We start from the raw sequence: 11,201 nt of genomic DNA on the forward strand, positions 1-11,201 counted from the left end.
TCTATGACAAGTACTTCGATACGAAGTATCCTTAAGGAAAGTAAAGAAATAAAAAAAAAATAACCATTAACATGATTTGCCCACTTCGCTCTTTTTCTTAGCCACCACTATTGTAATACATTATGCATACAGATTATCATAAAAAAAGGTCAACATACGTAAAAAAATTTTAACAAAGAATCATTATTAAAATGGCATTGGATATTTTGTTGAAAAAAACAATTAATAATTTTTTTCTTATATAAGGATTGGTTTTATTGTCCAATTCTCTTGTTCTTCAATATCAAAGTCTCTCGCTTTTTAGGGTTCCCTCTTGCGATATGGGAATTGTAATACAGACATTTAGCCTAGTCTCTAGGTTAAAACGTCAGTAATGGTTTGGCAGATGTGTCACATTTCCAGGTTAAAAACACGCTGCTAATGTTATGACGATTGCCTGGTGATAGAATTTTAAAAAATCATTCAAAATAACGTAAAAACTTGTTTATTTGTAAGAAATAAAGCAGATGCACAAAAACAACTTTCTTATCCATGCCCTAGTTAAATGAGGTAAATTGTGGGTTAAACTGAAAAGATTGTGGACGGAAAGAATGAGACTGGAACTGTCCAATCACAAGCTGAGGAGCATGACGTGGAAAGCTCTGAGCTTCATTAAATGACTCAAGTTTTGGATTTGGAGCAGGAGTGACAAAGGAGAAGGGAAATCCCTGTGGAGCTCGCTGGATGAATGCAAAAGGCTCTAACTGAGAAGTTTTAACAGCTGTTTGTGGAGCAGCAGCAAAAGTAGGATCTATTTCCTTTTTTGGAAGCAAAGGTTCTGCCATTTGAATAGGTGATGTAGAAACTCTTGCTACTGGGGCGTTCTCTAAGGCGTCTGGAATTCCATTCTCATTGTCATCAGTACTAAAGTCTTCCTCGGGATTAATTAGTTTTATTGTTTCTTTGACCTGTAAGAGAAATCAAATTTTAGTTTCTAAATACCTGGTTTCAGTTTTAATGCAAAGAGGTTTAAAATAATAAGGTTTATGGCAATAACTTAGGTTGACAGAAACAAAGCTTGCTATTATCGCTGTTCTGAAAGGATAAAACTGATTTGACGTAGACAGACATCAAAACTATTTTAAGTGAGTGCTCTTTGAAGCTGATGTTTTGTATTACCTTGTGAAGTTATTGTTTTGACCCCTAGGTAAAAATAACAGAAAAATATATTAAATCATTCCATTTAATTTCAGACCTTATTGGCAACTGCAAATTAGACTTAGAGGAAAGTTAATTTTATGACTCTTTGTAAATTTTGCATTATACAACTGATTCCAATTAACGCACCTTTTCTGACCTTTTTATATAAGAATAATATTTTTAGAATGATATGGGATTGCTTAATTTTACCGTACAGTAGACAATTTAAGAGTACTAGCTATAGACTAGATGTTTCATAACTTGTCTCTCATAAGAACTTATATATTCCTAAAATCTACAATTATTTTAAAAGGAATTGGAGAAGGAAAGAGTTATGTCCATTTTTTTAAGCCAAACCAAGCATGTATAAAAAAATATATGTTACCCCTTTAGAAACTCTAGAATCACAGTTTTTCAAAAATTTTCAAATCATTGGCTGGTTTTATATCTGTTAGATCTATTGTTCTCATGTTTTACTGGAAGTATAACACGCTACAAATCGACAAACCAATGGTTTCAAGCCTTAAGATAAATTAAAAGGGATTCTCAAAGATTAAAAGTTCAAGTCTTAGCATATATATTACATTTTAATTTTAGGAAATGGCTTATTTCAAAAATTACCCTTTAATCAAAAATACCTGGACAATAGATATCTTTAATTACCGGACATCCAAAGTGGACATCCAACGTTCCTCCTTTTCCAAATAACTGTCCTGACCTATAAAAGATGAGCAACTCTTATAACTTTGACTTCTTGACCTAGAATTTATGGGGGGCGGGTTATATCATCCCCAGGGGCTTAGATATTTGACCTATTGATTTTGAGCAAGATCACTGTTCCAAAATTTCATCATATATCTTTGAGGTTATGACAGTTAAAAAGGTAATGGAAGGGTGCTGATTAACCCCATCTATTTTAAAATTCCCTTTAAAAATAACCTGAAACTTCTAGTGGGTTCAGGCATTAGTGGCTCCTAAGATACTGCAGACACGTCTCTTTCATAAATTGAGTGCATGCAGTATCTTTTGATTTAATTGAAAACATCCCTGAACACTCCCCGAAATTTCAATTTAATATCCTTCACGTTTTATTAGACACCAAGAATCAAGCAATCCACCCCCATTTTCCAAATGATGAATCCAGAATTTCAAAGAATTAGCAATTTGCATAATTTACGATCCTTGTCCTGGGGCTGTGAGATGTGTGGCATCCCAAAAACATATTTGCTATATCTTTTGGATATTTAAACAGAATCACTATTTCAAAATGTCGATCAATAATACGGGGAGGGGACATCTAGAAAGAGAGTAGGTTTCCTTTTGATAACTCTTCAACATCCCCCCAGCATCTTGACAGTTTCAACTTAATACCCTAAGCTATTCCTTAGATATTACCGATGCAGCCTTTTGACAACCAGCAGGCACAAAGTGTGTTTCGACTTCCTTCAGCTTCCCTCTTGATATTTCCTCAAAGCTTTATCTTAATAGCCTAAACGTTTTTGAAGACCCAGGATCAACCATGCCCCGTTTTGCCAATTAGAAACCTTATGGGTTAAAATAGGAAACTTACAGAACTTACAACCTTTGTTGCTAGAGCTTAGGGGGAATATATACCCTGAAGGCATGGCTATATTTAACCTTCTGTTTAAAAAAAATGGCTATTTCAAAGTTTGATCAGATTTATGTGGGAAAGAAAGGGTGTGGGAAGGGGGCTGGATGCCCTCTAATAACTATTTACTATTAGAAACTGCCCTAAAACTTTCAATTTCCAATCGAATCAGTCTGTTTCAGACTCTATACGACTCCCCCTTCATATACAGTGGCTTTTGAGGGGAGGGGATCTTACATCGAAGCTTTTGCGGCTGTTTTCTATAGTTAACGCTAGAAAGTTGTCTCTGGTAAAGCTAAAGAAGCTGAACAAAATAAAAAATTATTCTTTACAAAAACTTTAGAAGCTATTCCAAATGGCTCACTTCTTATATAAAGTTCAATTGATGTATTAATGACAATTAAAATAACTATAAACTTGAAGAATAGCTAGGAGTACTGACTTCAATTCATCAACAATTTTAGGGTGGTCTAAAGCTTGCATTTTAAAGTCTGGGTTGAGGGGGGGGCAGTTGCCCTCAATAATATGGAGAAAAAATTATTATATATCCTATGCCCTTTGAATATCCGGATATGGTCCTCTCTTGTCCCTCCAATAAAAATGCTGACGGTTCACCCCTGGGGAGAAGAGCATAAATACTGGGAGCAGATGCCGCCTATTGCCAAATGACCTTTTATCTAATACTTTTATGCTGTATACGGTGAAGCCAGGTAGTAAGCAGATTAGGAAGTAAGAAACTAACCTAAGTTTTTTGAAACACCATCGATGTACGTACTTTCAACTAAGTACGTACTTTCAACGTCATCCTCAATAATGTACGTATAGTAGTCTCATGGTGGCTAAATACGTACAATATGCAGTAATTTAACAAAGTTTTCCACCATGAACCTTGCATTGCTGTACATATTGCACTAATCTATATATACCCTATATTTTTAGCCTAAGGAACAGATTGAATTAAATTTATAGCTTGTACAGCTTGAAATTTACCTTGGAAATACTACCTCCAGCTTCCAAACCAAAGGCATATGAGCCATCATTGTTGAGTTTGTTAATCCTCTTCGATATCGGAACTTGAGTTGTTGATGTGCGCGAATCATCGTCAACACCTTTCGGAGCACAAAGAGCAAGCCCAATGATGCTTGAGACGTATAACTGAAATAGTGATCATCATTTGTAAAGCAATCTACGCTGAGAGAAAATAACCGCTGATAAAGTAAAATAGTTAGCTTTCATGCCCATATGCAGTTTTAGAGGGTGCACTAGCTCTAGGTGCAAAAATTTTAGGGGTGCAAAATTACAAAGAAATAATCTTATGGTCATAGTCATTTTATAGTTTTCGAAATTCTATTTTTATTTTTTTAAATGTAATGGATGCAGTAAATAAGCAAAAACAATTAATGAATTATGAATTAATCCATAGATAAAAACAAATTAAATAATGATTAAATAATAAAAGTTACAACAATTAAATACAATTAACTAATGCATCGATTTGGATTCTCAGTGACACAACTAAGGATAGCCTATCTCACTTACATTCGACCAATTTTAGAGTATGCATGTCCCGTATGGGGTCCACAAGTCAATAATACTATTTACCTAAGTGACCAGCTTGAGTCAATACAAAAAAGAGCAGTCAAAGTAATATTGTGCGATGCTTTTACCGAATATATGTTAGCATTATCCAATTTACAAATTCCCTCTCTTCAAGAGAGTCGTCTCAGTTTGATCCTTGATTTGGCCGATATCTTCTCAGAAGTGATAAATACAGATCGATACTACCACCAGTTTTAGTGAAACATCGAAGTAGTAGGTCGAAGAAAATTGACAGATTAGCAGCACCTCCTTCACGCACAAATCGTTTTTCCAACTCATTCATCCCTTTCTTTGTATCAAAGTATAACAATTGTTGATTTTATCCTATTTGTCTTCTGATTTTTTGTCGTTTAATTTAATCCTTTTCCTGTAAGCACAAGTGCCATTTAGTTTTATGACTACGAGAAATTATGCAAATAAAACCGATTCTATTCTATTCTAAATAAGCTTCTTTAAGCTATAAATTAAAAATAACTAAAAATTAACTGTTAATTGATAGAAACAATAAAAAAAAATGTAGTAATAAATGTAAATTTTGTTTAAAATTTTCCTAAATAATTTTTGGGAGATATGGTGGGTGCTAATCAAGATTTTGCCCAGAGTACTAGAGAGGCCAGAACTGAAGTTGTTATTGTCACTGATTTGTGACTAAAGTATTAATTTGGTATATTCAAAAATGAAACAATTGTCTGCTAAACAAAAATATTTTCTTGGAGCCAAGGAAGCCAATTTTTTATTCTTATTGTTTGATTGACCAGTTGAGAAAGTTTTCTGCGAATGTTCGTCACTTTTTTCACCATTTCAATTTCGTTCATAGCTTTGTTTGCTACATTCTTTCAAAACAAGTTGAGAAAGGTTTGGGCGAGGGGTGCCATGATTGAATTGCAAATTATTCAGCTTGTTACCCATCAAAAATTACGAGCCTGAGAATACTGGCGTAATTTTTAAAAAAAGGGAAAACAGCCTCTAGAATTCAAGAAATCTTTACGAATATCACACCATCAGGTTCAGTGTACCAGAGAATTCTACTGTAGAAGTTTCAAGCTCCTATATACAAAATGTGGAATTCTGCTTTTTTTGCCAGAAGACGCATCAAGGATGCGTGTTTATTAGTTTTTTTTCTGTTTTTTTTTTCCAGGAGAGATTGTATTGAAATAACGGTCCTAGAAGATCGCGAGAGGCTGCATTCAAACGGAAATGAAAAGTTCTAGTGCCCTTTTTAAGTGACAAAAAAGATTGAAGGGCAACTGACCCCCTCCCACGCCTATTTGCATCCTAATTTTATCTGAGCAAAATTTTGAGATAGTCATTTTGTTCAGCATACTTAAAAGATCAAATAACTATGTCTTTAGGGGTAAAATGATCCCCATAATCCATGGGGAGAGGCCTGCAAGCTCTGAAGTTTGTCCATTGCTTACATATATTCTTTTTTATTGGGAAGTATACAAAAAATTTTCAAGGGGGGATTGTGCTTTGGGTGGCTTTCTATTGGGAGAATATTCCTCGGGGAGGAATATTTCCAGGACGGATGAATTTTTCAATGAAACTGTTGGGATTTGACAGAATAACTATGCGAGATTGTTTTTAATTGTCATATATTTCCTTTGACAACTCAATTTTTTATGATGTTCCAGAGGCAATGTCTGGGGTCTATTTACCGTAGGTTTTGATTTCCGGCAAAAAATCCCACAGAAGAGGACATTTTGGAAGTGATCAAGAAACTGGTTAGACATTAAAGTCTTTTCAAATGAAAGTACATAAAGTATAATCAAACAGTTCGTGGTAACGAACTGTAGTAAGCGACCCGGCTCAATAGTAAACGAAACTCTAAAAAACGGAATTTCGATGCTAAAAGATACATCAAAAGAATCGGATTTTTATGCTGATTCTATATATACAAATTTCATCAAATTTAGTCTTTGTCATCAAAAGATACGAGCCTGAGAAAATTTGCCTTATTTTAGAAAATAGGGGAAAACACCCCCTAAAGGTCATAGAATCTTAACGAAAATCACACCATCAAATTCAGCGTATCAGAAACCCCTGTAGGAAAAATTTCAAGGTCCAATTTACAAAAATGTGTAATTTCTTATTTTTTTTTGCCAGAAGACAGATCACGGGTGCGTGTTTATTCGTTTGTATGTTTTTTTTTTGTTTTTTTTTTCCCAGGGGTCATCGCATTGACCAAGTGGTCCTAGAGTGTTGCAGAGGGCTCATTCTATTGGAAATGAAAAGTTCTAGTGCCATTTTTAAGTTACCAAAAAAATTGGAGGGCAACTAGCCCCCCTCCCACGCTCATTTTTTCCCAAAGTCAACGGATCAAAATTTTGAGATAGTCTGTTTGTTCCACATAGTCGAAAACCATAATAACTATGTCTTTGGAGGTGACTTACTACCCCACAATCCCTGGGGGAGGGGCTGCAAGTTACAAACTTTGACCAATGTTTACATACAGTAATGGTTATTGGGAAGTGTACCGACGTTTTCAGGGGGATTTTTTTGGTTTGGGAGTGGGTTTGAGGGGAGGGGTCTATGTGGGAGGATCTTTCCTTGGAGGAATATTCATGGGGAAGAGAAATTCAATGAAAAGGGCGCAGGATTTTCTAGCATTACTATTAAAAAAAACAATGGAAATATAAACATGAAAAAGTTTTTTCAATTGAAAGTAAGGAGTAGTATTAAAACTTAAACGAACAGAGCTTATTACGCATATGAGGGGTTCTAAAAATACTTTAGCATTAAGAGCGAGGTATTTAGGAGGAGATAAATACTTCGCTCTTTACGCTAAAATATTTTTAGTAATTTCAACTATTTTTTCTACGGCCTTTCTGATTCAGGGGTCATTCTTAAAGAATTGGGTAAAAACTTAAGATTTAGTGTGAAGAGTGAGGTATTAACGAGGGGGAAAACCCCCTCATATATATAATTAAAAATATAAGAATATAAAAGTTTGTTACGTAAGTTAATTCTTCAGTTACGTATATTTTTTACTAATAAAAACGTCCGTTAAAAATTAAAAGTTCTAGTTGCCTTTTTAAGTAACCGAAAAATTGGAGGGCAACTAGGCCTCCTTCCCCACCCCTTATTTCTCAAAATTGTTTTATCAAAACTAAGAGAAAGCCATTTAGCCATAAAAAAAGAATTAATATGCAAATTTCATTTTAATAATTTATATACGGAGAGCCGAAATCAAACATGCATTAATTCAAAAACGTTCAGAAATTAAATAAAAAAAAAACTTTTTTTTTAACTGAAAGTAAGGAGCGACATTAAAACTAAAAACGAACAGAAACTATTCCGTATATGAAATGGGTTGTCCCCTCCGCAATCCCTCGCTCTTTACGCTAAAGTTTGACCCTTTGCCACAATTCTACTTTTTAAAACAATTAAAAACTTTAGCTTAAAGAGTGAGGGATTGTAGAGGGGACAACCCATTTCATATACGGAATAAGTTCTGTTTGTTTTAAGTTTTAATGTCTCTCCTTACTTTCAATTTAAAAAAAAAAGTTTTTTTATTTAATTTTTCAGGCTGAATCGTCCGCAACTGGAACTGTCTGGAGGAAACTTGGCGGGGAGGGTATACTTTCCATTTGATCAAATTTTCCCGGAGGAGTTTGCCTTGAGGGGGGAGGGTAGATTTCATAGAGGGTGAGCCAGGTTTACCTGCATTATTTGAAAAAGGAACATAAATTAAGCATATGTATTTTTTTTTTTTTTTAATTGAAAGCAAGGAGCAACATTAAAACTCAAAAAAGGTACAGAAATTATTCGGTATATTAAGGGTTACCCCCTCGGCAATACCTTGCTCTTTACGCTAAAGCTTGACTGTTTGTCCCAATGTCTTAAGAATGGTTACCAAAATGTAGCAACCGTTTAATTAGAATAGGAAGTTTTTTTTAAACTGCAAATAGCTTTAGCGTAAAGAGTAAAAGTGCCAATTTTCACTCATTTAATTGATTATGTCGTTTAAAAATTGTCTTTACATTATTCAACTTCATAACCAGCACAATTTGACCGAGGATTTTCTCCCTATCTAATTAGGAGCTTCCTAGTAAAACCAACAAAAATTTACATTTTTTATCTCATAGAACTTACCATATACTAATACGTTCACATTTTATCACCTAGTGTGTATGCAAGCTACAACATGCTTAACAATTTTTCTTCTTTTTTTTTAGATTCATTTCCGACTAATGAAATTCCTGGTGTGATTAATGCTACTGATTGCTACTTACGAGCGTTATTACCATTCCCATTAACAGATATTGCAAGACAACAGTCAAATTACTGATTGCTCTAAACAGTACTCAAAAGGTTTTATAGTAACTTCCCCTGCTTTACAAACTGGTGAGAGACTTCAGGTTTTTTCAGGGACGGCTCATCATCCTCCCCTCTTATTAGTCTCTTAACTCAAGTATGTAGTCAGATCAATGACCGCAGTTAATTCGCTAATCAAGTAATCTAATGATTTCGCAATGACAGCTTTTCTTACCGCAATTACCTTAATAACTTCTTTTAGACAAATTTTTGAAAATATCAAGATTATTCTTCCAAACATTTCCTGTTTTGCCCGAATCAGAGGCAATGCTATAGCGTTGCCTATAGTAATGGCCATACGGCTCCAAAGTTGTGTTATTATTATTTTCCCCAAACGCACTTCATATGGAAGGGGTGGTCCTATAAACTTTGAAGGGAGCTCCTTCGATTGGAAGTTCTAGGGCCCTTTACAAGACTCAAAATTATCAGAGGGCAACTACCCACCCTCCTACACCCTTTTCCCCCTAATGCATCCGATAAAATTTTGAGGTAGCCATTTTGTTAAAAATAGTTCAAAGGTCAGATAACAAAAACTCTGCAGTCGACACAGTCCCCCCAAAGCCCGGGGGTAGGCGTTGTTATTTATGCACTGGGAGTATATATGGTTCTTATGGAAGGAATGCTCGTATAAGCTTCAGAGAAGGCTCATTTGATTGGAAATTCAAAGTTCTAACTCACTTTTTAAGAGTCAACCAGAAATTGGAGGGTGACTAGTCCCCCAAGCCCTTTTCTTCAAGACCTATCCGATAAAAATTGAGATAGCCATTTAGTTAAGGAAGCCTTATGCATCAGATAAAAAGAATCCGGGGTCAACACAAACCCCCTGAGCCTGGGGCAAGCGTTTTAAGCTCGAGAACATATAAGGTTCTTATGCAAGTGATGGTCGTATAAACCTTAGAGGTTGCTCATCTGATTGGAAATTGAAAATTCTAGTTACGTTTTTAAGAGTCAAAAGAGATCGGAGGGCATCTACTCCCGCCTCACACACACGCCCTCTTTTCCTCAAATACATCCGAACAAAGGATGTATTGGTCATATAAACCACGGAGCTGACTCAAACGATTAGGAATTGAAAGTTCTAATTTACTTTTTAAGAATCAAAGTGGCCAACCACAAAAAGCACCCCCCCAGCCCTCTTTTCCCCAAATGCGTACGATCGAATTTCTTATATAGCCATTTTGTTTAAAATAAAAAAAAAAACAGATAAAAAAAAACTCCAAGGGCAACACAGCCCCCTAGAACCATGGGCAAGTTGTCCCAGGGGAATATAAAGCTTATAAGGAGAGGATGATTTTATAAAAATCGGAGGGGCTCACTAGATTGTAAATCCAAATTTCTAGAGCTATTTTTAAGAGCCAAAAGTGATAAGGGATCAACTGCCCTCCAAGGCCCTTTTTTCCCAAATCCGATCACAATTTTGAGATAGCCATTTTGTTCAAAATAGTTTGAAGAACAAATAACAAAATTCAGGGGGTCGACACAACCCCCAGAGCCTAGGGGAAGTGTTGTAAGCTATGCCCCAGAACAGAATAGGTTTTATGAAAGGTATAGTGGCATAAAAATCAGAGGTGGGTCATTTGATTGGAAATTGAAGGTTCTAGTCACCTTTCGAGAGTCATTAAAAGTGATTGAACGGCATCGTACCCCACGCCCATAACCTCTTTTCCTTAAATTTATCTGATAAATTTGAGATAACCATTCTCTTTGAAATAGTCCAACGATCAGATAACAAAAATTCGGAGTCAACATTCCCCCTAGAGTCCGGGCGAACTAAGGGTCCTAATTTGTGCCTCCTGGGTATATAAGGTGTTTATGAAATAGTTAATCGTATAAACTTCCGAGGGGACTCAAATGATTAGAAAATCAATCCCCATGTGCGTCCAATCGAATTTTAATATTGCCATTTTGTTTAAAATAGACCAAAAATCGTATAACAAAAACTCCACGGATAGCCCTACCCCCCAGAACTTGGGGGAAAGGATTGTAAACTATGCCCCCGGAGCAAATAAGGTTTTCATGGAAGGTATGGTAGTATAAACTTTGGATCGGGCTCATCCGATCGCAAGTTGGAATTTCCAGTGCACTTTTTAAGAGTTAAAGGGGATCGGGATGTAACTAGCAAAGACCCTTTTCTCCCGAATGAGTCCGATAGAAATTTTTAGATAGTCATTTTGTTCAAAATAATTTAACTATAACAAAAACTTCGGGTTAACATGACGCCCCAGTGCTCGGGAATAAGTGTTGCAAGTTATGTATCGGGGCATATAAAGTTTTCATACAAGGGGTGGTCGTATAAGCTACAGAGGTGGCTCATTTGATTAGAAATTGAAATTTATAATTACCTTTTCAAGAGTCAAAGGTGAAATGAGGACAACTACACCCCCTTTCACACACACCCTCTTTTCTCCAAACAGATTCAATCCAAATTTTGAGAGAACCATTTTATTTGAAATAGTCCAACGATCAGATAACGAAAAATTCGGGTCAACACAGCCCT

The 11,201-nt window shown here is 35.6% G+C and overlaps 1 protein-coding gene across 2 annotated transcripts; it reads right to left on the reverse strand.

The window, feature by feature from the left end:
* Window positions 1-468: 468 nt before the first annotated feature.
* On the reverse strand, window positions 469-8,746 carry LOC136035844 (uncharacterized). Of its 2 annotated transcripts, none has more exons than XM_065717803.1 (3): window positions 8,623-8,746; window positions 3,779-3,943; window positions 469-947 (listed from the first exon to the last, which is right to left on the reverse strand). In XM_065717803.1, exons 1-3 carry the CDS (start codon window positions 8,641-8,643, stop codon window positions 537-539), a joined length of 597 nt encoding a protein of 198 aa, XP_065573875.1. In that variant the 5' UTR covers window positions 8,644-8,746; the 3' UTR covers window positions 469-536. The 2 variants fall into 2 exon arrangements, with proteins under 2 accessions (XP_065573875.1, XP_065573876.1); XM_065717804.1 differs by having other exon boundaries at window positions 8,635-8,703.
* Between the last annotated feature and the right edge of the window lie 2,455 nt (window positions 8,747-11,201).

Source organism: Artemia franciscana, chromosome 14 (genome assembly GCF_032884065.1).
Source record: "Artemia franciscana chromosome 14, ASM3288406v1, whole genome shotgun sequence".
Taxonomy (NCBI): domain Eukaryota; kingdom Metazoa; phylum Arthropoda; class Branchiopoda; order Anostraca; family Artemiidae; genus Artemia; species Artemia franciscana.

What these genes read in the sequence shown, in the direction of transcription:
- LOC136035844 (XM_065717803.1), bottom strand. Translation starts at nt 8,643, where the DNA reads ATGGGAATGGTAATAACGCTC. An exon ending in TGGGAATGGTAATAACGCTC is followed by an intron (nt 3,944 to 8,622) that starts GTAAGTAGCAAT and finishes TCACTATTTCAG; the next exon opens with TTATACGTCTCAAGCATCAT. An exon ending in CTGGAGGTAGTATTTCCAAG is followed by an intron (nt 948 to 3,778) that starts GTAAATTTCAAG and finishes TTTCTCTTACAG; the next exon opens with GTCAAAGAAACAATAAAACT.